At 38.8% G+C, this 27528-nt stretch overlaps 3 protein-coding genes across 5 annotated transcripts in view; 1 reads left to right on the forward strand and 2 right to left on the reverse strand.

The window, feature by feature from the left end:
* Positions 1 to 9277, reverse strand: part of ranbp3b (RAN binding protein 3b) — a 12095-nt gene extending 2818 nt beyond the window's left edge. Inside the window, exons 1-15 of one of the 3 annotated variants that reach the window (XM_035670771.1) lie at positions 9109 to 9277; positions 7058 to 7071; positions 6648 to 6684; positions 6485 to 6562; positions 6303 to 6374; positions 4045 to 4110; positions 3757 to 3849; positions 3419 to 3528; positions 2960 to 3079; positions 2482 to 2582; positions 2301 to 2376; positions 2114 to 2210; positions 1181 to 1308; positions 967 to 1087; positions 211 to 353 (exon numbers count right to left, since the gene is read on the reverse strand). In XM_035670771.1, coding sequence (XP_035526664.1) covers positions 211 to 353; positions 967 to 1087; positions 1181 to 1308; positions 2114 to 2210; positions 2301 to 2376; positions 2482 to 2582; positions 2960 to 3079; positions 3419 to 3528; positions 3757 to 3849; positions 4045 to 4110; positions 6303 to 6374; positions 6485 to 6562; positions 6648 to 6684; positions 7058 to 7071; positions 9109 to 9130 — 1278 coding nt within the window. In that variant the 5' untranslated portion in view covers positions 9131 to 9277. Of the gene's footprint in view, positions 1 to 210; positions 354 to 966; positions 1088 to 1180; positions 1309 to 2113; positions 2211 to 2300; positions 2377 to 2481; positions 2583 to 2959; positions 3080 to 3418; positions 3529 to 3756; positions 3850 to 4044; positions 4111 to 6302; positions 6375 to 6484; positions 6563 to 6647; positions 6685 to 7057; positions 7114 to 9108 lie in introns of all 3 variants that reach the window. The other 2 variants (XM_035670770.1, XM_035670768.1) reach the window with 2 other exon arrangements.
* A 7581-nt stretch (positions 9278 to 16858) lies between these two features.
* Positions 16859 to 18977, forward strand: ccl25a (chemokine (C-C motif) ligand 25a). The gene is made up of 5 exons (XM_035670878.1): positions 16859 to 16908; positions 17425 to 17507; positions 17822 to 17939; positions 18031 to 18151; positions 18379 to 18977. Exons 2-5 carry the CDS (start codon positions 17447 to 17449, stop codon positions 18406 to 18408), a joined length of 330 nt encoding a protein of 109 aa, XP_035526771.1. The 5' UTR covers positions 16859 to 16908; positions 17425 to 17446; the 3' UTR covers positions 18409 to 18977.
* Positions 18978 to 22934: 3957 nt separating this feature from the next.
* On the reverse strand, positions 22935 to 25825 carry LOC118334454 (serine/threonine-protein kinase NIM1-like). Its single transcript, XM_035670367.1, has 4 exons — positions 25756 to 25825; positions 25356 to 25643; positions 23904 to 24172; positions 22935 to 23690 (listed from the first exon to the last, which is right to left on the reverse strand). The coding sequence occupies exons 1-4, from the start codon at positions 25823 to 25825 to the stop codon at positions 22935 to 22937; spliced, it is 1383 nt and encodes a 460-aa protein (XP_035526260.1).
* Between the last annotated feature and the right edge of the window lie 1703 nt (positions 25826 to 27528).

Raw genomic sequence — 27528 nt, forward strand, 5'->3', positions numbered from 1 at the left:
TGATTTTTTTTTCCCTCCCATCCTGTAGCCTACTCGCGCCCCCCCGGGAGAGTGTCCCACCGGTTGAGAACCACTGCTCTACCCAATTAAAGGATCTGGTAGTTAACATTCTATGGCTAAAAAGAATATTTGGGGTTCTTTGCATTTGTGCAGGGAAGAAAGATTAAAGATTAAAATCTTCCCCAAGCCCTCATATGTTTGCATACATACCGATATTAGGAAGACCTTGACCCCCTGGTCCTCTGTGTCCATGGCAGTGATTCGTACACTCTTCTCGCTGGCCTTGTCCACCTGCATCTGGGGCCAAAGTTTAGTGTTGAGGATCAACCGGAGGCTGCCCTGGGTCCTCATCACTGGAAGGGTTTAAACACAAAAACACAACAAAATTGAACTACAGGCCCAAGCAGCCACATGTTTTACTGTAGTCCACCTGACTGTACTATATTTGTGCTGTGAATTAAGAGAAAATATATACAACCATAATTATAAATATAGGCCTAGTTTGCCATGTGTTAATTAGCATAAACACCATAATAAAAAATGTTATCTACTATGACCCCATGGTCAGAAATAGAGTGTTGTCATGTAAAAGATCCTTTTTAAAGTAAAAAAAATAAAAACCTTTGTCTTCTATTCTCGTATTTCTCTTTCTTTGATAACTACACACTTCATACTCCACATTCTACTATCATACACATACAGTGTATTTAACAGCATGCTGTGGTGCCTAGTCCTCAGAAGTGTGTACAAAAGGAATGGGCTCCCCCATGTGGCCAAAGCCAGGTATTGTAATAATAATGGAAATGAAAAGCAAAACTTTTTTACTGAGAAAAGGGTCATCTCTCATGATCACTTATGGCACAACCACTGAACTCACAAACACTTAACCATGAAAAGATTGCAGCTGTGCGAATTAAAACTAGCTCTTTATTTATACTTATTTCTAGTTTCTGCAGGTGTGTTTACCTAGACGGGACTGTAGCGTGCCATCATCTGTCGACGCCATGTCGTTGAGCCTCAGCAAACCTCGACCTCGCTCTATCCACGACTGAGCAGTCTTCTCAAATACATATAACTTGCACTGCATCTGAAGGAAGAGAGTGACAACAAACAAGAACTGTATTGCTTTCTGCCACATTGATTTAGTGCATGTGTTGAATCAGGAGAACCCGCCTTCTACCTGTAAAACATTGCTTTCCGATTCCTCTCCAGTTTTGACGTCGACCTTCTCTAAGATGCACTTCTTGGCTGTGGCTTTGGTGTAAGCTGCTGCAGACTCCTCCAAAGACTCTGACACGCTGTTCACTGCTGAGATAAAATACAGGGGTGAGAAATCTGGACGTAGCAGTTGTTAATATTTAGTTACAGATTTATTTATTTTTATTCAAAAATGGATGCGTCTGTTTTAGGGTCTCCTCTCATTTCCATAACTTTTTTGTAGCGACACAAAAAACAAATGCTGAAGGGTGAACATGAAGCATCTAGGCTTGTTTTCCCATCAATTAACACAGGGGGTGTACAGACTGCTACAGATCATTTGCAGACAAGAGCCACTTCAGCTCTAAGCCCACCTTAATAAATGCCTGTGCACACAGCAGCTATGAAATGCCTAATTTCTTTTCACTGTCACTGGACAAAGAGGACAATCACTGAAACATAAAACACTGTCAAAACACAAAAATATATGCACAGTATTATCTCACTAGGAGGTGGAGCCTTTCATGTGTATCCCACAAAATAAAAGACTGTCGATTGTGTGGGATATAAAGTAGGAGTTCATGATTGAAACCAAATAAATGAAACAGCATTCTCTACAGTAAAGAGACAACCAAAATCAGTATATAGTCATAGCCTCTATTATTGTAAACATTTTCATTAAACCTGCTCAAGCAGTACATTTATAATGTAGTATTTCCCCCCAAAACAAGCTGATATTTTCTAATGATCTTAATTATTTTCACCTCACATATTTCTGTTGCACCTTGTTCCTCTTTAGGAGTTATTTACATTTGCTGTCTTGTTTTTCTTGTTTGTGGTTATCTCTGGGGGTGTAGCTAAATCACTCTATTAAAAACTTTTTTTCTTTTCTTTTCAATAATCAGTGTGTCTTTACCTTTCTCTGGGGTGGTCTCCTGTGATGAGGGCTCTGAAACAGGGGCAGCTGGAACTTCTTTATTCTCCTCATTTGAGGACTCGCCCTTTGGGGGACTCTGAAAACACAACAAAGCTGATCATTGGAACTTGTTCAAAGCGCAATTATAAGGAGTTATGGCAGACGGCAAACTCACTGTTCAACTCACCAGAACTCGTTCAGACATGTTCTGCCCAAAAACAAATTTTGCCCCACTGTCTGTACTGTTTGTGGCATTTTTTGAACTGAAAGCATGGGAGAGAAAAAGAAACATTAGTGAGTTGATGGAAGTTAATCATAAATGAAGATGAGTTGCTAAAAATACTCAAAGGAGGACACAAATTCATTACCTTGGGGTAGAGATGTACTGTAAGAAATAATTAGTGCCCTCTGTTTGAGAGTCCTGTGGCACACCATCCTTTGACTTGTCTTCTGTACTGTTCTCTTCCAACTAGAGGGGGGGAAAAAATGTGTTCAATTTGGAGTTATGCTTAAAGAAACAACCGAAAAAAAAACCTTTACAAATACACACAAAAGGAAACTACTATAGCAAGTGAGTGAGTCACCATTTCCAAATTGTCAAAATCATGACGACAACATGATACAAAACACCACAGGAAATGCACCTCTTATCAGGAGACAGTCAGAGAAACCCTTATCATAATGTTAGTCTAGAAATACATTAAAGTTATACAAAATAAACATAAAATGTAGACTATAACAAGGCACCTTATGATTCACAGCTCCTCCTCTGCCTGCCACGTTTAACTGTGTATATCTGTTTTTTATTTATCACACGTTATTGCCTCAAGTTGGAAAACAACCCACCTTTGCTCTGTCTTTGATATTCTGACCAAACACAAAAGATATTGCTACATCTGTCTCCTTCTTCTCTCTTCCGCCTCCATCTTTGTTACCACTTGCTCCATCTTCCTCATTTTCATGTTTCTGAAATGGGAACAAAAAATGCCCCAGGGTCAACTTTATATTTGTTTCTATATAATGCCAGCTTTACAGAAACACTGCTCTAAATAAAATAAAAGCAAGATATCAACTGTATTACTACAAAAATTTGCTTCACTTTTTATGAATACGCAATATACTTCCTCATTACAAAAGGAGCATGAAAATAACCACAAAGCTTTAGCTCTTCTCTAAATAATCCTCAGTTTTATACTTTCCCACACTTTCTGATGCCTTAAACAAAGCCTGTACTGAACTGACTGGCATTGTTTCTCCAATACCAAGCCCTTTATTATCACAGGCAGAGATTTAGCAAGCCCTCACCAGTGACTTGGCCAGGGTGGCTGAGTGCTCTGTGTTGTTCAGGAAGAGGGACTGGGTCCCAGGTGCACCATCTGATGACTTTTTCACACCGTTGGTTCCACAACTGGAATCTAAATGAACAGACAGAAAAGACAAAAGATAATTTACTGTTGTTTTTCTTTTTACTGTGCTGAAGGAAATTTGGTCTGTAAAGCACATGCAGAAAACACACTATGCACTTGCACTATTATCAATAATTAAAGTCAAATGAATTATCAGACAAAGAAGATTTTAATGATTATTGAGAATGTTTAATAAGTATTAACTAATAAGTGCAGGTGACTCCAAGCTGCACTCACTGGACTCTATATGTGATTTAGAGGGCGGTGCCTGGAGAACTGCAGGGCGGAGGACACTGCGTTGCTGTTCCTTGGGTTTCTGACTTGGGACGCCTGCAACAGAGCCAACTTGTCTCATACTTTGTAAACACAATAAGATGTCCTGGGTCTACATGTACCATTTCCATTTCGAAGACGGGTCATATAAAGGGTGTAAGTCTGAGTTCAAGTTCAAGTCTTTTTTTTTCCATTTCAAAGTCAGCGTGAAAAAAACACATTACACAAAGGTTAGCAATCTAAAACACCAACCTGAACTTGGTGCCTGTCCATGTATGAGAGTCGGTGGCTTTAAACGGAATCCCATAGGCTTCTCCTCTGGTGAGACGGAGCACAAGAGAAGGCAGACATTAAAAAAAGATCTAAGAGTCACACAGCAACTTATAAAAGGGTACGTTCCTCCTTCTGTCTTTGCACCTTTCTAACCACAGACCCCGTTACCACAGCAACCCCTGTAGAGCCTCAAGAGTGGCGATCCAACTCCTGTGCAGTAACATGGCGGACTCTAGGGCCTCTGATCTATTTCTACCTCTGACTCTCCATCTCAGTGGCTTTAATAGCCTGACATGACCTGGCCCTAATCAGTGCTAAAGCAGAAAGCCGAAAGCACCCTCTTTTTTTTCAAGATTTACAAGATCATTACAGTGTCTAGTGAATATTGAAGAAATTTCTTTCATTCTTTTGGTTTTCTACAAACTTTTTTTTGTTCAGAATCAGAATCAGAATCAGAAATACTTTAATAATCCCCGTGGGGCATAGCACTAGACAGAGCTCTGCAATAAAAAAAAAACAACAAGCAAACTTAAATGTTTTTAACCTCAATTTAACGGTACGGTACATTACAGGTGACCTGCTATACTGTAGTTCTGCATGCAAGTGTTCTGGTGTGTTCTTCTTCTTTGTTTTCACTTCCAAATAAGTGCTTTATGTAATATGCTAAAAATGGTTATTAATTATGCCATGTTTGTTTGCTCAAGTGGATGCCCCCTCCTCTCTGTAAAGCTGTGTTATCTGGTGACATCACCCCTGCCAACTCTAAACAGTTGAGCTGGTGATAAGAATTCAACAGACCAAATCCAAAACATAAAAACTGAATAAGACATTATTTACAGAAAAAGTACACTTCAAATAACAAAACCAACATGCATTTCTGTTACAGTGTCAAGTCCACTGGATTCTTTTCATCTATATCTATTTTTCTTGGCTGTGTTACTCATTATAAAACTCATCCAGTTTTAAGTGATGTACATTTGTGTACATACAAATTCATGACCTAAACGCCTCATTGGCAAATGATTTTGAAAGTTTTGCATTACTCCCTCCAATTAAATGCACACGGTGAATCCATATTCTTTCTCCCTCAATATTGGCAACATAATTTTGGCTGGTAAACTGAGAATTTGTTTCCCAGCTGAACTTGGCAGTTCAAACAGTTATAATCCAGAACAGAACTACATTATGTACAGGCATAGTCATGGGTCACACTGGGTCATAATGTTCCCACAATAAAGAAGTCTTCTCTGAATTACTGGGGATTTTAAGAAGCTCCTCTTCCAAACCCTAACCAGAATCTTAACCCACTAGCCTGAACAGATACACAGACGTCCAACTTCACCAGGAATGCATCCCACCAAGATCCGACATAGTAAGTTTTGTCTGACACAGCTATCAGCGATCCTACTGCTCTATTACAGAAGGCAAATTAGAGTACATTTCTTATTTATTTAAAATATACACTTACACTCATCTTCAATATACATAATCTCTATAAAATAATTTCTGAAACAAACCCACTCATGCCCGTGGAATTAAGCTAAGCTTTGCATTCTGTAACTGCACATTTTTCTCCTTCCATGAATAACGTCAGAAACTTAAAGGACCAGTGTGTTCAGTGGCATCTAGCGGTAGAACTACAGAAATGAATACAGCTCAGCCTTCAAAGCGTGTAGCAAAACCTACAGTAGCTGTGAAACTTGGGGAAAAGGCGAAAAGACCATTAGGAGCCAGTGTTTGGTTTGTCCATTGTGGGCTACTGTAGAAACAAGGCAGCCACAGAAGAGGAACCACAACGCTCTGTTGCTCATTCTAAGGTAACAAAAACACAATGTTTTTTATTTGCAGGTGACTGTATATGGAAACATACCTATGAATATTATATTCCATTTCTGCCAACAGATCCTTCCTAAATGCTACACACCGGACCTTAAAGGACTAGCTCAAAAGTAAAATGACTACATGCAAGTTAAGTAGAGCTGGTCAGAATGACAAGGGTGCATTTGCAGGCAGGGAATATGCAAAACTTCACAAGACATCTTTTTTGCAACTATTGATGTCATAGCATCAGAAAACAAACAAAAATCATTGGTCATATAATCCTAGCAAAAGTTGTTGTTTAACAATCTCTGTCAATTTATCGTGTTTAGTTCTTTAAACTGTTAAAAAAACAACAACATGTTGACCATTGAAACTAAGACTTTTACGAGAAACTAATAGTGGTCTAGATGCCTCACCTGGCTCAGAGTCAGAGTTCCCAGTTGGAGACTGGCAGAAACTTGAGGGCATGAATACATTGTTCTTGGGAACTGCAAAGTAGCAAACGGGGATTGCACTCAGCATACAAATCAATGTGTACACCACAAGCATGAACCAAGAAAAAAAACAAATGCTTTGCTTAGTCACCACGTGCCCTTACCAGAATGTGGGGGTGGGAACGATGAGGTCCTTTCCCTTTTCACAGGGGGGCAATAGCTTCCCTCGTCTTTATCTGAATCTGAAAATAACGGTAACAAAATCTTAATAACATTCAAGCTGAAATAAATCTAAATGAAACATAATAAGTTGGACATTCGTTTTACCTTCTCCATCCTCTGCACTTGAGCCCTCCGCAGATCGCTGCAAGAGAACGCAATTAGTTTTTAGTCCTTATTTATCACAGAAGAGTAGTCCTGGTCACTCAAATCATTCAAAGAACAGGATTACATAAAGAAAATAAAACTAGGTTGCATCTTGCTCATCAGTGGTATTCAGTCTGGAGCTGCAATAATGGGGGGAAATTGAAAAGTAGTATCAATTCAAGCAAGATGTACTTAACACGATGCAAACAGATTTGAACAGAGCTCTGCTAACGTTGAATGACTTGATCTCAACAACTCTTCAGCCATATGTCAATAATACGCTCCAGACTGAATATCAGTATAAGTAAGTAAAATCATAAAACATGGGTTCAGTCAGTCAGTAAATACTTGAAGAACATAGAGAAACTTACCTTCTGTGCTTTATCTTTTTGGAAAACAAACACAGGAGGCGCTATGGCAGGCTTGTCTGTTAAGAGAAGATGTGGGCTAGTCATCTAAGCACGAATTCAAAAGTGTGTGTGTGTAAAAACAGTGAGTGTCGATAAAGCTAGAAGGTTATGTGCATTAGTAATAATCATCTAGCACTGAATTCCAGTGCACAGTGATACATACATACAACAGGCCATCTAAAGTACTGGAAGGAGCACTTAGACATCCTATAATTTACAGACTGTATGTCAGATAAAAACTTACAGTGCCTCCCTTCTTTAAAATACTTCTGGTGAAGCTTTCAGTGAGGTAAAAACAAGCGTTTACAGTTCATTTAAATGTCAGATACAGCTGGGTCAGCGTGAAACCGGAGTAAATATATTTCCATAATGTTGAACAATGTCAAATTTCAGTCAACACCAGCAAGTTAGAAGAAATCCAACTCTTGATCCGACTATACTACAGGTAATCACGCAATCCCATTAGGAGTACCAGGAAGAATGAGATCACATTATGTTGACCTGAAATCCTCAAATACCAAACAATATGACCAAATGTTTAAAAAAAAAGACAAAACAACATGAACACAAACACTATCGCATCACACAGCCATAAAACTTTGAGTCATTCAACATGGCCAAACAGCAACTGCAGCTACTTTGGTAATCAAAAGAGGGATTTTACTCAGCCCAACCACCAGAGATGATGTTGCTGCTGCTGCTATAAACTATTGTGACAATCAACCTACCAAAGCAATCGCCAGGGCAGACTAATAACGTCTCACCTCACCACTTAATGCGTCTGCCTTCACACTGTAACCTCTGTAAGATGTGTAATCCTATAATGTTAGCAGACAAAAGGTTCCCCCCCCCCCTCCTGTCTGGGTTGGGCCTGTTACACTGAGCAGGTGTAGCATCGTTGTCGTTGTGAGCCTAAATTCATGCGGCTACAGCCAAATAGCCGACAACACACAGCCAGGATTGTTTACCGCACCGACCTTCATCTCCCAACGCAACCCCCCCCCGCATTTATTGCTAAAACTAGCTGGTGTATGTGTGAAGCACGTTTAATGGCAGAAAGCATGAAAACGCTGTGTGACCTATATTTAAACACGCAGCTTTGTGTTTTATCTGCGGCGTGCAGTCGAGGCTATCCCTGGCTAACGAATGCAGGAAATTCCGGCATGCAACGCGGATATTCACTGCAGAAATTCAAGCAACCCGAGATGTTCCCGGCTTATGTATAACCAGCTAGCGTTTACACAGTCTGACCCACTCCAGCAAATAGTCGACGCCACCGGTTGTTTCCCTAAAGCCCCGAGCGTAGCTTAGCTCACTGGCTATAGTTAGCCTGCTAATGCGCTCCATCCCCGCATGAGTCATCTATATATCCACCACCAATTCCCCTAATAGTCGATCGATCAGCGTATTGATAAGCAACGGTGAGCTTAATACACAGAGGATGTAGAAAAGGGGGGAAAGCAGCGGATACAACCAAAGCATTGTCTCCTGGCTGACATTTTTTTCCTCTACGCGCCTAAATGAACGTGAAGCGACTGCCCGCTAACTTACATTAAATAGGGAGGATGTCGTCTCATTATCAATAAATAAACACTTTAAAAAAAACAACCCGGCGCTTACATACCGCCTTTGTTACAATCAGTTACAACTCCTCTTTTTTTGGGGCCTAGTAATCTTTGGTTTATGCACACTTTAGATTGTTTTAGCTCACCGCAAATGGTAAAAACAGACTATAAATAGCCGGGTGCTAGCGTTAAGGATGTAAGCAGTCGAGGGCGTTCCGAGGCGATCCAGGTATTACCCGCAGCCCGGCCGTTAGCATTGTTAGCCTGCCCCCCTGCTAACGCTGTGGTCTTTTGACCGCCGCGGAGCCACAATTCGCCCGCACTCGCCGTGAACACGCAGCCGGGCGGCTTCATTTCAGCCGCCGCACATGCAGACTTCGCGAAAAAGACGCCGTTCACAGCGGCGCGGGGGCCGTGTTGTTTTTCTCATACTGCCACTTTACTCACCTTCGTTTGCCAAGTCCGCCATTTTACTTCGACGCTCACACACCCACAACCCACCGCGCAGATAATACGAGTTGAGGCAGAAATGTTTTCAGTGGCAGAGAGCACATTGCCGCCGTTTACTGATGCAGTGAGCTCCCCCCCGACACCCTCCTGCGCCCCTTCAAGTAGAGCCACAAAGATACTGTCATTGTGCTTTTATTTTGTGTTTTTTTTTTTTTATTGAACACGTGTTTCAACCAGGAACAGGACAAGTTTGCTTTGGTAGTCTAAAGCTACAGCAGCAGCTCCCACAGGCCCTTGTGTACCCTGTTGTGATGACAACACATTTTAAAGTGTTATCAGCTATGATGTGGTGGCACAGAAACCCTAAATAAAAACGTGAATTGTTTCTTATGACCTTCAAAAGAGCAGTCCGTAACTTAAAGTGGCTTTCAACCACTTCTCATGGTCTTCCTCAGGGATGGGAGTTGTCGTGGATATATCTTGGTTGGCATCATCATTGTTGTCATGATGATTGATGTCAACAAATGAGCCACCCCGCTGCCCTCCCAAGGCCTCTATTGGTGAGACAAATTGCCTTGAGAGGGAAGGGCTGCACATATCTGACACGATACTCACGGTGCAGCAGCCATGTAAGAAGATAAAAGATGTCCAGAGTGCAACAATAAAGAACTCCAAGAGAAGTTCTTGATGGAGGCGAAGGAGGAGAGCTTGCTTCAAGACAAAAAAGAAGCTGAGAAAAGACAAAAACTTAAGCTTCTGCGGCAAAGATAAGTATCTGATCACATGTGGCAGGGAGGAGAGTGAATCATTACTTATTTACCTTTGCAGCTGCACCTGTAGAACTCGAGCCTTCCTCATGAATGTTACTGTACAGGTGGTGGTGGTATTCAGGATGACAGCCAGTAACGTCAAGGTAAACAAACTACTACATTTATACACACGGTGGCGCAGTGTTACCTCACACTCAGAGGGTTTATGGATTTTCTGATAAGGATAAAAGCAGACATTATATTCACTGTAATGGATTAACATGTATGTTTATTATGGGAATTAACAAAGGAAATAAATATAAAAACAAAGGCCTCTTTGGTATGTTTTGGGAAGTAGTCTCCAGAAATGTGAAGTATGAGTAATTTTACTAAACAGACTCAATTAAAGAAATCCCTTTGAGTTTTATTGACTATAGTCAATGTTCCCACCAAAACATTTAATGTGTTGAGGTCTAACAAACATGTGGAATACATTTGCTACCTCATTAACATTTGCAAAACTTTTTTTGCAATGTTTTGAAATGATTGTTTACACCAGCTTGCGCTCTCTGTTATGGAGGCCACATTCGCTCTGCTGTGAATCAGACACGAAAGCATCAATGGACTTTTCTGCCGTGCCGATTGGTGTGCCACACCAATGGGGACAAAAGCAAGCACAAATCTAAATTTTGACCCCGTTTAGTCCGTTGTTTCTGGACATTATTTCCTGAACTTTCTGTCTAATCCAGCTGTTTTTACATGGATGTTTTTACTGTCTGAGCTGATCTTTTTGTCTGCTGCTTTGCATGTGTGATTTTTCAATTTAAAGAATGCAGTTCACTTCATCTGCCACCAGAGGGCAAACTAGCATTTAAAGCAGAAGGTGAGCCTCCTTTGTACTGTACGCAGTATTCCTATACTGTATATAATTGTTCAAAAAGTCCAACTATATGTCCACACTGAGAGAGTTATTCCATATAATGTAACATAACATAACATAACATTACATTACATTACATTACATAATTTACTTAAATGTTTTCAGTGCTTTCAATTCTTGAGTAGGTTTTAATAAATCCTTATTCTTTATCCTTAAGGTTCTTAAAAGGGTGTCTTTAAATCAAGGGCAATGAAAGTTTATTTAATTTTAGAGCAGTTATCTAATTTCCCTCCAGTAAGTTTTCCAGGACAATATGCTCTTAATGTAGGAATGGGTTCATAGCTGAATCGATTGTCACGTACCATTTGTGAATTAAGATGTACTCACATTTACACACATTGACAAATCACTCCCCAGATCAGCTAATGTATAAAGCAACTCTTTTTCTGGAGATAAACAGAAAAATAACCTGTTATCAGAAAATCACATTATCATCTAGATATAACGAGATTATTATCTTATTATCCTAAAATCATGGGATTAAAACAATAATTACAATCAGAGCTGCTCTCTGTTGAGAAATTATTGACATTTCTTGTCATGCGCTCTCATTCTCCTCTACACAGTTTATTCACTGTAGAATAAGGGTCAAAGCAGCTCCTAAAGAAACATGTATCAATAAGAAAGTGACCAGGTGCTGGATGCAGCCACGATAAAAGAAACAGGAGTTAAGCATTAATCACTATAAAAGTACCACAGAGATATAAACATAAACTAGTTCTTTGTCTAGTTAGTTCAATTATGGTTAAGGAACCCTAAGTAGAGCAGATTTCATAAGAATTTGCATTGCACAATACCAACCAAATGTTTTCTGAAAGAATCATTCTTCGATTTTCCCTTAAGGCACATCTCAAACAAGCTGCTGCTTGTGTTTGCCACAGAAGAGCCCACGTCTGGTAGGAAAGCTTGGCTTGTGCTTTGAACCTTAAGAGTTTCAATTCTTCTCTTATCCATCAGCCCTTCATGCCCAATGTCCGCTGTAAATCAGTGACTCAACATTTTTATTGGAAGCAGGCCAGGGAGTAAACTTTCACCGCATTATAAATACATTCCAGCTAAATGTTTGTAAGTGTCAAACAAAATTGTCTGTGTTACCCTCCAGTGTAGCAGACTACCAATCAGACTCTGCAACACTGTTAAAATAGTAAAAGTGGCTTTATAATTTCAGAATCCATCAGAGAAAAAGCTGACATCCTGTCCCCCTGATGTGTGTAATGAGTATATGTGCTGCTTTGATATATTGTAAGACCACCTCAGACACACTGTTACATAACAGGCTTCTTTTTTTCCTCCAGATGATTGAAACTAACACCTAAAGATGAAACCACGGGGAATTTCACTGGAAACAAACAAGGGTATTTATGATGCAAGCATTCTTTCCCAAAACTCAAAACCATCATATTTGTTGAGTGGTAAAATGTTTGATCGTACCTTCTGAGCAGCATCATCTGAAGTACACAGCTTCTGGGTAAATGCGAAATACAGCCGAGTGATGAATAAATTATGATAAAATAGAAATTCTAGCTTGACAACTAAACTGCACTCGTAATAGCGGAGCAGCTACAAAAAGTAGTCAATATAATAACGTTTGGTATAGAAATGTAAAAATTACCCTACCTGGGCAAAGGTACCACAGAGGCTGGGAGACCTTTAGTGTGCTTTAGAGGTCAGTTAATAAGCAAATTACCAGCAATTGTATGTGTCTTCTCTCTAAGGCAAGAACGAATGTTAATATTTGGCCTTTGTGCAAAACCCCATATCACGTATTAGATAATATATATTAATTGCAGGTCTGCTTTGCTACATAAAGGGTACATTACTTCCTGCATTATCACTGGTCGTTGATTGATTTGTCTAATCTGAACGTACTTACATATTGCTATTCTATATTGGTAGTGTTTTTAGTGTATATTAACTCTGTTAAACTGGCACTGCATTCAGGTTTGTTCCTCCATGAAATGACACAGGTAGGCTAAGTTTAGACGTCTATACCAAAGTACTTTTTGGAAATACTTTTCTTTTGAAAACAGTACTTCTATCAAATATCCCATGAAATTGGGGCAGGGAAAACATTGCATCTTCAGTGGTGTGCTGCATACATCCTTTTCACCAAACCCACCCAGCTCACCGAGCCAGTCTCCACCTGACAAAAAGAATCACAAACTTACTGAGACAGGAGGCAGCAGGTGAGGCTGGGAAACATCACATCTAGCACCCAGGCAATCAGTACTGCTGCCCCCCAGGAGTGTCTGCTCTCCCCGCTGCTCTTTTCTATCTGCAAACGGCTGGATGAGTCTGCAGGAGACAGACAGGAGGTTGAACAGCTGGCCCACTGCTGCTGTCAGAACAACCTGGAGCCCTCCAACAATGCCCCCCTTTAACCATACTCAATAACACTGTATCTAGTGTGGACCCAGGACCTAAAGTGGGAGTCCAACACAAACACCATAATTAAGGGGGCCCAGCAGAGGCTATACTTCCTGTACCAGCTCAGGAATCTCAACCTGCTTAAAGAGCTGTCAGTCCAGTTCTACACTGCCATTATCCAGTCTGTTCTTTGCACAGTATCACTTTTATTGGCATACTTGGCTAATAAAAGTGTTACTGATTCTGATTCTGATAGTGAATGTAAATAAAATCATCAAAAATGAAACAAAACCACCAATAGAAACCAAATTCTTTTTTGATTGATTTTTCCAATGTTTGTTTTCATTTTTAATTTTCAGGAACATGTAGTTTACCAATGGATGGTTGCAACAGAAGTAAATGTTAAATTAGTTTCATTATTCATGTGCGACAGCTCTGTCTTCCTCTCTACTGCAGCCTCATTGTACTGTGTGCCAAAGTTAAGTTTCTCACACACTTCTTCTTGGACATGTATTCTTTCATATGCATGCAATATGACAGCAGTGGTGATGGGATAAAACAACATATCATATTGTCTGAAAGGAATGCTGAAGACAACACACTGTATCATCACACGGCCTGAGTCCAAGTACCCTTGGCAGTAGACCATCATCTCCTGACAAAAATTGAATGCTATTAATCCATCAGGATATTTTGAATATGCAATCACAACCAGGAATCGAGATAATCACAGCCAACTCTTTTTTTTTCTTAAAGAAATTACAGTTTGTTTTGCCAATGAAGAGTCAGATCTCTTTCATGTTTTACTGTGATCAGACTCACACAGCTAGCAGGGAGCAAGACCAGAATCGCACAAAAAGATTGAGGCAATTTGTGAATAAATCACTGCAAAACAAATTCTTGTGAACAATACATTCTCAGATTCTTTCTGTACGATACTGTAGTAAACATCTGAAGTGAGCACCAGGCCAAGGAAATAAAAGGGCAGGTCCTTGAAACGCCTCACTGGGCTTTAGCGGGTTTATACATGAGTACTGGTTAGAGTATAAACAGTGAGCAGTGCTATCGGATGTCCACCAAGGCAGTCAAGGCTCATTAATATCTGTCACAAAGCGTTTTACAAAAATCTGTGTGAAAAGGACACTGTGGACGATTTTTGGGAATTGAAAGGAAAAGCTTTGGGTGGATACGCGATATGGCAACGCTGACAAGTGTTTTTAATGCAAAGCTTCTAAACTGTAAGGTCACAATATGACTAAGGGAAGGGTACTTCACCTCTGATTCTGATTCATTTCAAGAGGTTCTTACTTGAGACCCAATGTATTTTCACAGTGCACTTTTAATAGCTAAATTCGATATAACTGATATGGGAATAATAATGTTGACACATATAGGCTGTTAATTTTAGATATACAATGCTGCTTGAAAGTAACCATTATTTCTTATTTAATCAGAACCAATATTTTTTTGTATGAAATAAAAGGTGTACGTGTATCAATTCCATATACTTCTTTTTTGAGGAAATCAACTTCTGTATGGGCAAAAGTTAGTGAACCCTGAGCTGCATTGCATAAAACTAGCAGGTAAATACAATCAGGTGGCACAAAAGTGTTTAAATTAACGAATGAAATGGATCAAACCAGGTCAGTCACTCACCAAAGTACAGAACCCACACAGGTCAATCATGCTGAGAGTAGGGCTGTGCAATTAATCACAATATTATCAAAATCACAATATGGCCAAGTGTAATATGCAAATTGCAGAAGCTGCAATGGTAAAATGTGTGATGAACAGCATTAAAATGAACCAATGTAGTGCTGTAAAGATGTCTTAGTCTGCAGATTCTGTTCTCCATGATTAAGAAAACATGTTTGTTTGGTACAGACCCACCAAAAATTATGATTTTAATAGTTTTGTTGTTTTTTCTTAGTTAAAAATTACATTTGTGAAGCAAAGAATATTGTTCCCACAGTAATCACGAATGATATTGCAATCACAATATCTGTCAAAATAATTGCAATATAATGTTTTTTACCATATCGTGCAGAACTAGCCAAGAGGAAACAAAATCTCAGAAGACCTCGGGAAGAGGGTAGTAACAGCACATTTGTCTGGGGGAAGCTATAAATTCATCTCAGAAACACCTGAGCTCCATCGGTCAACCGTGAGGCAGACTCATGGTTCACAAACCTTTGAGCAGCACTATACAGACATTAATGACTTTAATACGTACATTGAGTAATGACATGTTGTTTCCTCTTTCCCGTCAGCTCCAAGGTCAGAATAGGTCGTCCAGGTTGTCAATTGTCAGATCACAGCTGTTTTGATTCTGCTCTGATAAAGTCTTTATGGCCTGATAAAACACACTGTATACCACCTGTTGGGGACTTCCACACACAATTAAAAGTAAATGAGCAACAGCGATGGTACTGAACATGCCATCAGGTTGTTCAAATTAAGGCACAGTATCAGAGTGTATTCTTAGTGATGTGAAATGTGGTCTAAACACTGGATTACTAATAACCACTACAGAGGCCTTTGTTAAGTTCTTGATTCTGTTATTTGTACATGCATGAGAATGGGTGTATTTGAAGAGGAAGGGGGTTTACTGAAAAATGCTAATTATGCTATTTTGCTTATAATGTTTTATATGTATGTACTGTATATGTTTGTGCATTTACAGTAGATGTATGATATGAATTAAAATGCCTGTCCATGTATCCAATATAAACAATACTTTCCATGGTGAGTGTTAGATGAAAATGCATGTTCATGTACAAATGTTGTGTTGTTATAATATATTATATTGACCTGTTGGTTATGTTAACACACTTCTCTTGGAAATAAGACCAGGGATTTCTGCAGGACAAGCTTCAACAACTGGATCTTAGAGACAAGAATTTATTTGTCTATTATTCCAACATTTTTGTTAAATGCCGTACTTAAGTGCAAGGATTTACTCAGGAGAACTTTTTGGATGAGAGTTGAGAACAAGTTACGTAAGAACAATGGCACTAAACACCTTCAATCAACAGCCATAATGGAAGACTGAGTATTTCTCAATATGTAACTGTCAGTGTGTTTAAACCTTTAAGAGTTTAACAGGACAGGCTCCAATTGCAGATCTAAATAAGATCTGTTTCCTTTTTCTAAATCTAACTGTAGAGTAAGAAAGACAAATGTGATTTGTAAGACCAGTGACCACCCAACCCAACATGTATGTATTTGTAGCTTGTAGCAATCGGATAATCAATTCATTCACATTTACACACCAAGGGGTTCAGTATTTGCTCAAGGACAATTCAACATGCAGCAGGAGGAACCAGGGTTTGAACCGCCAACCTTCTGATTGGTGGATGACCCGCTCTTAGTCCTGAGCCACAGCAACAACAAATCAAATAAAATTTCTGCTCTTGTTTTACTTCAATCACAAGTATCTCCAGATGTCTTTCTAGACAAGACTAAGACTAAGACTAAGACTTTACATGGTAAAATTCAGATTCAGCAACACAAAACACATCTTTATCTGTTTACCATAAACTCTTGGGGGAAAGGCTTTAAAAAAAAAAACCCTCATCAATGTGTTCAAATAAAAAAAAAGGAAAAATGTGCAAAAAAAAAAAAAGTGCAAAGGTAAGCTAAATATGAGTGGTGTTGCCACGCCTTTTTTTACCGCCTTTATAAGACAGCACAGCCACAAAAAGAGAGCTGCAAAGCACGTGTACATCTGGAGCACTAGAGGTGAGCTAGAAACTGTTTTAATTAGCTATTTCCTCAATGTTTTGTAATGGTCATTAGTATTCCAGCAGATAAGATTCAGTAAGATTTATATAATTTGTAGCACTTTTGTTTAGGGTTATTATTATTATTTTTTACTTTATATATATAAATGGCAAATTATTTATTTATTAAATAATTTTAGTTTTTTATTTTCTTACCAAAAAGAAACAAAGCTAAAGTAATGTATGAACCTCAGAAACAAGGTGCTTAATTTTTTTTAATTATTGCTTCATTCAACAGGTGCTGATGTAAAGAGACTCAAACAGACTGAGCTTTGTTAAAGAGTTGTGGGGTTATAAATATAATAAATATCTGTAAGGTGCACGTACATACAAAGTGAGGCTGAAATGTTTGTTCAGTGTTCAAGGGTTAAAATGTTACTAAGGAAGGCGTGGGAGGAACTGGGGTACAACTGAGTGATAAGGCGGATTGCAGGTAAACATTGTTACTCATTACATCCACCTGGCTTTATTTCAGAGCTGCAACTACAGACTGCACCATGCGTTTCAACACACTGTTCTTGCTCTTCGTATCTTGTCTCTCTCTTGCACTGGCACAAGGTAAGACACTGTAAAATAGCAGCTGGTATGTGGCAGTAGTGTCACATAGGCGGTGGATAGATTTGTTAACATACAGTAAAGATAAAATGAGGGTCAATGAGGCAGGTTTATTGCTTAAGTACCTGCGTGGGCAGATGAAACCTGACTATGTACTTTCGTTCAGAACCTTTAACAATGCCTTACTGTATTAATTACTTTTTGATTGATTTACTTAATTTCATGGACTTTGCCTGTACATAACAATGATAACAATAATTTATTGTTATACTGGGGTGTGCTGGATTTTTGACTTTACTGGATTTTTGATCCTTCAGTGACTTATGACGACTGCTGTTTGAAATATGTGAAAAGAATGTCCAATGGCGCTCAAAAACATGCAGTGGACTACAGAAACCAGGTGACAGATGGAGGCTGCAACATCCCTGCTGTAATGTGAGTACACATGCACAACGATAAGAAGAACAGAAGTTTTCTATGTATGATACTCAAAATAAACTGTCTGTCTGCATCAATTATCCTCTAGCTTCGTCATGAGAAAGGGACGTGTGTTTTGCGCAGACCCCAGAGAGAGATGGGTCGAAGAGCTGAGGGAGAAGATTGACAAAAAGAAATCCCTAAAAGGTGTCAAGAGCTCCCCCAAGAAGGTGGGTGAAGTTTTTGCACTCCAAAACTATCCATCTTATCAAGTCATGTCTGTCTATATTTGAGTCCTCACAACCTTGTTTTCTGAAAACGAGATTAGTGCAGTCACCAACCAGTTTCCAACAGAAATAATTGTGTTTGATATATGAGTGTTTGTATCTTGATGTAGGGAAAATGACACAATTTTTGTGTGAACTGATGTTCAAATCAATGTCTTTGCTCTTCACAGCACCATCCACGACGGCCGTACAGAGGCTGAGGACGACTGCCTGCTACAGTGGCTCCTGTTCATTTTTCCTTCCTCTGCCAAAACTTAAGCAATAAGCAGTTTTATGATGTCTTATGGGAAAGGCAGTCAAGGACGCTAGCCAGGGAAATCTTCTAGCCTTACTTTTGCTTTCACTCTTCACTAAGATAAAGGTCAAAAGCTTAGGTGGGCCCATCGACTGGCCAGCACAAATCACATATAAATGCGTTCAATAGCATGGCTGCTTCAGTGAGCATATTTGTGACAATTTTCTTGTCCTTTGAAACATCAGATATTCAATAAGCTGTTAATTAATGTGATGGAGTGTAAATGGTAATAATATACTGTGTATATATATAAATGCAATATTTCAAGTATTTCTTGCATGTTGTGTCCAGATGTCTGCTTGTTTATGTGCAAACACTAATTGGTAAATGTAAATGCTTTTCTGAAATGTGTGTAATAGAAAAGGAGTCTTCATTTCATCTTAATGGTTTAAATGTCAGTCTTTTTTGTTGAGGTTTTATTACAGTAAATGTGTTCCAATAAAAGCATTATTACAATAAACTGGCTTATCACCACCCTCTCAGTGTTCTCTAAAAGTTTATGATCATGTTCACAAAAACATTTATAAAGTTTAACAGCACATATTTTCTTATTGGCCCACAGACAGTTTATTCTTTTGTGTTATTGGGATTTAAACACATTTTGCACAGTATTTTCTCAAAACAGGAGACATTATGTAGAGACCATTCCTGGCATTCATTCACATTGAATTGCATGACCAATTTCCAGGTTTCTTCATAAGGTTGCTTCACAGTATTATTCTCCTACATCACCTGATGTTATTATCATTAAACACAGTTTATGCTGACAGTATTTTACTTTACAAAAGTACAATTTAAATAGGTCACAGTTCTATATAACTAGTAGATATGTAACTACTCTCACCTTAAACAACCTTTGACTACCACAGTTTCTATAACAGATCACTGCAACAACCAATGAGACCAAAACAATCAGCAGTAATAAAAGAAGTGTTGAAGTGACGCATTCACCATTTTACACACTGTAATGTTTAAACCTTTGTATGTAAATGGTTCCACAAAACAGTAAATGTGAATGTGGGTGGCTTTTCAAATGTTGTATAGACATAATTATTTTTCATTTATTAAAGATTCATACATACATTCTTTTTTTTACACTTTCCTTGTGTTTCCAATGCATGCTGGGATAAGATCCGTCCCCTGCTGTGATCCTGAGCAGAGTATGCACATATAGGAAATGGATGGGAAAACTTTTCGTTTTTTCTTGTTTCCCTGTTTTTCTTGTTTCCCCATGAAACTTTCACAGCAGTTAAGGCTGCAGGTGATATGCTTTGCACATGACACACAGCTAATTTGATCTAACAATTAACAAATTAAGCCAGTTAAATCCCAAGATTGAAATATTCCGACTCCAACCGCAGTGCTAAATATCAGGCTCACATAAAACTTCAATGAGAGAATCTGTGAATGTGATGTGCTGATTTACAACCAGTATTATCTGATGTGACATAGTGCTGGATTTACTCATTGATCTATGTGCGTTTACTCTCTCATCTCCATGGGCATTCACAGGAACTGCTGGGACATGCAGCTGATAAAATCTCACTTTTAGTAATGCAGTGTGTTTGACTGCTCTGATTGATGACTTCTACACACTGGTGTATCACAGAGGCTCCGTCTTGCAACTGGTGTGTTACAATATGCCTCAATAGCAACACTATCAGACAGTACAGGCCTGTGCATCATCTGATGTTTGTTGATTAAAAGAAAGGAATGAACCCATCTTCTCGGCTAATGTACACGTGACTAAGAAATGAGAATGATATTATTGCTATTAAAAAAAAGTAGGGTAATCAACATTAAAATTAAAGAAGAAAAACCTTCATGCACGCAGGTGAAGTATCTGTTTGAATTGGCAGCCAATTTCGCCTGAAGGCAAAGGTGGTAGATAACTTGACAAATACATAATAATTACCAAGACACTAATGGCCTATACACTATTGATGGACATCCAAAATTGCATTGCGTATGACTAATGGATGCACCACCTTCAGAGGTCAAAGAATTGGGTTTCAGTTTAAAAGGATTTTGGAGCTGAGGCTTAGTTTCTTCTTGTTTATATCAAAATAATGCTGACAAATGAGCTGCTCTCGTTGCTTTTGCATGCTGGGGCAGAAAGAAATAGCTGGTTGGCATCATTAGCAGAAATTTTAGCCCTCTTTTATCAAGGGGAAAAAACCATGAAAGGAAAGTATGAGACAGGAAAACAATATGTGGAAAAATCACTTTACACTGAAACAAATGTGATGAATTACAGGATATAGGATGATTGAGCACACAAAAACCAGAAAGCAGAGAAAATGAGGTTCCGAAGGAGGCTTAAAAAAACAGAAATCAAAAATGAAGCAGCACAGACTTGTTGTTTCCAATTTTTGTATCTCTGCCACCTTCATAACTTAAAAACGAAACTAAATTCATGTTAACAGAAGTCTGTGCAAGTTTGGTGCGAAATATTGACACATGGTGGAATTATAAATCACGACTCCTATGAAAGAAAGGTAGGAAGGGCAACAGAAAAAGAAAGATGAAAGCAGTCGTAAAACATTGCATCCCACAGTTATTTGAAAATGACATTATCTTTATTCCTATAATATTTTGTACCATTTCATCTAACCCAAAAAACTGTCAGCTACTTTCTTTCACCATGAGCAGCGAAACGTCTTTGCATATCATAAATTGACCTTTTTATGCTGTTAAAAGACAGAAATGTTTTGTAGCACCATGAATGTAGTGAGTAGTTGTCATTCCTAAATGTCAGTAAAGGTCAATGTTTAATTAATTTTATATGCAGGTTTCAGGAAATACATATATACAAACTTTTTTAACATTTACATTAAATGAAAACACTGTACATGCTTTCAGATAAAAACCTTACAGCCTCCTTCAAATAAAAGATCAGATCAAGGACAAGTGTTGGGCTAGTTACTCAAAAAAATGTACTTATTATTCATTCCTCTTTTCAAAACTAATGTTATTACTTTACTTATTACTCACTGCCAACAGTAATTAATTACACTGTTGGTTATATTACAATTCTGTTACTCCCCCCAAAATTGGTGATTGTGTCCCTTCTCCACAAAATTCAGGCTTACGATGATTAAAATCAAGTTTTGTTTGTTAAAATCAAAGTAATGGGAATATTTCCAGCACCTGAATGTAAATGTATACATCTTCCATGCTAGTTTTTCTTACAATTACAAAAATGAATCCAAGGATTTGATTGGATTAGGGGTGGGTTTGGTGGGGTGAGTGTAATAGTAGTGACTTACTGCCCAACACTGGACATTTCTGGTACGTTACGCATTATTATGTCTTTACAATATTAAAAAAACAGAAAAGAAAAAAGAAATTTAAATGGAATCCATTACTTTATTTGTTTACTGAAAGGCTATTGTACTAATAAGATTTTAATTTTTCATGTTTTTTCTCTTAAAATATTGGCTGCTCATACTACATGCCAAAATGGTAAAACTTTGGAGGATTCCTATAAGTCGGTACTATCACTTACCTTTCTCTGGCATTTCACCCGTTTATAAAAAATGACATCTTGACATTTCCACCATTCCTTGTCAGCCCTCATGTGAAACTTTCATGCTCAGTTGCTGCTGTAAAAACATTGGACGTTGCAGTTAAAAGAGCGCCAAGTACGGTCACAGAATATGGAAGTAAATCTTTTGTGTCAATATACTTCCATAGCATGAGAACCTTTGTTCAAACCAGTTTCTGCCTCTTTGGCTTTGATAACAGTGCTCACCCTGTTTACAAGAGTTAGATAAAAACAGCACTATAGATACACAATGCAGGCCTTAGCACTGAATTCTGATCTATTGCTGACTTTTTATCTCGTTTGTCTGTTCAAATCATAGCACCCTCCTGTTATTTGCTAAAAAAACTGCGACAGAATGTAACTTCCCCCTGAACCCACAAATGTTGTTTTGACATTACTCTGAGTATAGATTGAACAAACAACTTGTTAATTAATCAGCCATATAGGTATTGGTGGACCAGCGGTTCTTCCAGTCCTTATGCTAAGCTGTCAATTAAACTACCTTTGGTACAGGTTACTACAATTCAAAGTGCTTTATAGATGATAGTAAGGCAATACAACTGTAAACAATAAAACAATTTGAGACTGATGCACGTGAGAAAAATAAAAATGATCAAAATCTAATCAGATATAATAGATTTTTAAAAATCAAATAAAGACTAGATAAATTAAAAGAAAATCACAAATCATTGAGAGGGAACAGAACCTTTTAATACATGAATACAATCAAATCAATTATTAAATAAAATAAATAATGGCCAGTTAGTCCTCTCTCTTCATACGTAACACACAGACATAAGAGTGGTATTCGATCGTCTCATGAAACTCTCAGAAAGAAGGCAAATAGGCCCATTTCACAAAACTATTCCTTTTAAGAAACTAAATTACATGATGATACAGACCACAGAGCGGCGTTTGTTTAGCTGGCCATCTGAGCCTGCACTCCATGTAAGTCTGTTCTGGGACTGTTTGGTGCACATCTGGCTATAGCCCACAGCTTCCACAGACCTCCTCTTTTGAATGCGGTGTAGCAAAATCCGGTAAGCACCAGTAACAGGGCTTCTCAAGTCCAAGTCATTGTTGAGGAGATGGACCTTGGTGATGCCAAGGTCCTCCAGTGCTGCCTTCACACTCAGTTCTTCTGAGCTGAGGATGTGGGAAGGCTCGACCAGGTGGCAGGGTGTAGGGCTACAAGCTGGGTAAGCCTGGGGGTATTCAATGCCTCTCATCCAGTCGCAGTTCATGATCTGTGCTATAGGGAGGCGATCCACAGGAACCGGCCTCAGGAGGCCCTTAATGATCTCCTGGCATGATCTGGGTACATAGGGGGGAATGGCATAGGAGCCCTGCAGGATACAGCCCCTAAGCTTGCCTGTGTTAGTAGCTTTAAATGGCATAGTGGCACTCACCATGAAGTAGAGCAAGATACCCAGTGCCCACATATCAGCGTACTGACCATTGTAACCTTTCTCTTTGAATAGCTCAGGGGCTGCATATGGCGGAGAGCCACAAAATGTGTGAAGGACATCAATGGGGCAGCAAGACGTGCTGAAACCAAAGTCACCCACTTTAATGCAGTAGGTGTTGGTGTAGAAGATGTTTTCAGCCTTCAGGTCCCTGTGCACAATATTATTATCATGCTGGGAGAAAAGAAAAGAAAGTTAAACAGCTATCTTGTGCACAGTTGGTTTGAGGTATGAGAACATTTAAATGCAAAGTCATAGGACAAGTTGTATTCTTGAGTGCTATTGACTGGATTCATTACTCAACAGATATAGATATATATATATTATATTATTTTACAACAAAATGTACTGCTCACAGTGTTCACATGAATTCTGCTGTTCACTTACCATATGTTTGACTGCAGACAGGACCTGGGAGAACACAAGCTTGCTCTCCAGGTCAGACAGGCGCCCCCTGGTGCTGATACGGGAGAACAGCTCTCCTCCGCTGGCATACTCCATCACCAGGTAGAGCCTCTTGAACGTCTCCACCACCTCATACAGGCGCACTATGTTGGGGTGAGCCAGCTTCTCCATGCAAGAGATTTCGGAGGCAAAAAGCGATTGAGATCGCTTGTCCAGACGCACCTTATCCAGGATTTTTACAGCCACTCTTTCTATCAGATGAAGACAGAGGCAGTCAGGCAACAAGCAATAGACACACTTGAGTACATACATAAGATATGTTCTACCTTTTTTGTTATTTAACCTTTCTTATGTTACAAAGTATTGCTTTTTCCTTTCTATTTTGATCTTTTATTAATTCCCACAGAATGTCTGTTTATCAGCATCATCGACATGTTGCACACAAGCTGCTGGCTGCCAAGGCTGAAGACAGTATGGATTAGTGGACGGCTGGTTGATGAGATTAGTTATGTCTTCTGATATCTGGACTGACCCAGACTGGACTTACATGTGTAATATGTTGAGCTGAGCTGTGTCTTCCATGAAATGAATCTGGATGTCTGTACATTCATTTTTAGAACTGAGTTTCCAACTAATTTGCTCTCACAGAAAATCTGAATCTTCTACAATATGAGCTACAGGGAGATGTAATAAAGGTTTTCTTGTACAAACCATTTACAAGAAAGCCACAGAATGACATTATGTTTTTAGGTTGTAAAATCATTATAAATATTTTAAAATCTAGATGTAAATAAAGAGAACCATTTACAGTTATGATTGCACAAAAATCCTCTTTCTTCTTACACTGTTGCAAATCAGTCCTATTCCCTCTCTTTGTACATTGTCATATCCTTTTAATCCTACATATCTTCATTAAAGTGTTTCACATTAATCACATCTTTATGACATCAATTCAATTGCATGACACTCAATGCAAAATGTGATTTAATACAAATAAAAATGTCTCGCAACATAATGTAAACACACACGAAATGTATTTAAACTTAAGAAGTGAGATATTAGAGGAGTGCCAACCATTGTATGGCAATTATAAATATTGAAGATAGACAAGTAAACATGACCCACTTTTATTGGCAGTGGTTGCAGTAGTTCTTCAAATATTTTACCTGGAGCAGAGGTGTGGCAGACTTTGACAGATTTATTGCAACAACTCTGGTGCACATGCACTTCAATTGCATTAGCACTAAATAATCCCTTCAAACTGATTAAATTCATATAGTATCATATTAGTTTACACATTGTCCTTGTGACCAAAACTGATTATGATTAAATCTTTGCAACAGTTAAGGTGTCAATCTACAGCCACTTGTCCTATTTGATCATTGATGCTGTGAAAATGGGGGTTAAAAAAAGGCATTTGCACCAGGATCTCACCTTTGGTCAGGTCATGTATCCCCAATCTAACATGGGAGAAATTTCCAGAGCCAATCTCGCCTCTTAGCTCGTAAAGCCCCACCCGCCGTCCACAAGTCAGATCATCCATCACCCTCTCTGAATGGGTAAGATCGTAAAAGGCCTTCCCAAACGGAGTGTGCTGCATGACTTCCTGCTCCTCTGTCATGTTCTTCTTTGTCTCCAACTTTTTCCCCATCTTTTTTCCCACATTTGGGGACATCTGGTTGAGGATGTCTTCCTGAAGTGGAGTTGTCTTCAAGTGAGCCCCTGATAAGGAAAAAAGAATTAAGTGCATGTCATACTTTGGGAGGCAATAGATGCTAAATACGTCTCTAATTCATAAAATCCAATTTAAATTTAGTGGTGTGTCTGTACTCACATGTTTTCCCTTTTAGGTTCTTCTTACTCCTTTCTGTGTTGATGGCATTGTTTCTGTTGTTCAAATACATGATTTCTGTCCCAGATACCAGATAGTACTCTCCTTTCCTTTGTAATCTGACTTCTTGAAGATTTTAGAGAAAAATCAGGTGGTAAATTACCAAGAAAACAAACTTCCACAAACCAATAAGAAAAATGATGTGAGCAGCATGATATGGATTCAAAACAATGAGCATGCATCAGGAAAATGCTCTTAAGATGACGTTCCTCAGATAACTAGTAGATAATTTGTCCAGATGCTGTTGTAGTACCACTGCTCTTTTTTGCCTGCTGTCTCCCTTTGCTGCAGTATTGTCTCCTGGTGTATAATCCAGAACTACTGCAGGATGCCCGGTAATCCCAGAGTGCTGGACTCCTCCCACTCAGACAAACAATAGACAGGCTTTGCAGAGGCTACTTTAACCCCTAGTCATGAACATACCGCCCAATGCAGGTGCTTGAACAGGACATTGATGGGATTAGCTCTACAATAAACTACACATAACCATCATTACTGTTAGGGGTCAAAGGACAAGGGGAAGGTTATATATGCAGTTTAAGTGGTTCATTCAGTTTCCTGTGGTTGGAACATTCACTTAGATTAACTGTAAATTACTTTTTACATTCAAATTTAAACTATATTTAAATTTGAATTATATATATTTTTTTCTACTTCAGAGGTCAAAATTGCTTTGTTATTAAAAGCCGCACTGGTAAAAAAAAATAGTAACCCCTCACAACCTCAACCAAAAGCTTAAGGAAGAGAACACAGAGAAAGGGAAGAGAACACAGAGAGTAAGTGCACACAATACACAGTGACCCAGACACTGACCATGACAGTGATTGAGGGACTGTCTGTTACCTGTGTCTCCCATCAACCACTGCTACCCAAACTGGACACACTGACCAGGACACCAGACGGATATAAGGACAGACCGTCTGCACAGACAAACTCATGGACTGTCTGTTAGCAGTCTCTCCTGTCAACCTCTGTTACCCAGAAAAGACACAGGGATTGTCTGACTGACAGTCATCGTGCATAAGCTGCACGGTTATGTCGGGAGTGACTCACTATAATCCAATCATCACCTGAGCGATCATCTCAGCACGTGCAGTGTCGAATTCATGTTGGGAGGAAAGGTTTACTGGAGAGGGCTGCATTGAAACAGGTGTGCTTGTAAATGAGGAGGTAGAAAAAACTACAATATCAACAGGTTCTGAAAAATATCACTGTTGTATTGTGGTTGCTATTGTAAGATATAAGAATGAGAACAGATATGCATTTAAAATTTCTAAAGGTCAAATGTAACTAATGCACTAATGTGTTAAGACAGGCAGCTAAAATAGATTAATGGCTTAGAGATTTATAAGCAAACCATTTTATGGACAGCACGTGACACACGATTTACATCCTTTTGCTTTTGGTTATATCTTTCTTAGCAGAGGAATTTTTATATTTTAAACCAACATGGATTAAAAATACCCCAAAAAACCAACAACATTTTATTTCTTTTGAGTTGAGTCTTGTTATCAAACTCACAAAGTTTAATTTTAGTTGAGTCTCAAGCTAACCTATGAGTCCCGCTGATATTAGTAAATTCTTATTAAAAAGCACAGAATTTATTTTACAATTTTCAAAACAAAACAGTTTACAATAATATAAATAACACAGTAGTTTTGCGGATCCCTCCCCCTTAAGGAGCTGAAACCAAATTTGAAAACCAACTGGGGCCTA

This window comes from Morone saxatilis, unplaced genomic scaffold (genome assembly GCF_004916995.1).
Source record: "Morone saxatilis isolate NCDOM2014 unplaced genomic scaffold, NCSU_SB_2.0 Contig23, whole genome shotgun sequence".
NCBI classification, from domain to species: Eukaryota; Metazoa; Chordata; class Actinopteri; family Moronidae; genus Morone; species Morone saxatilis.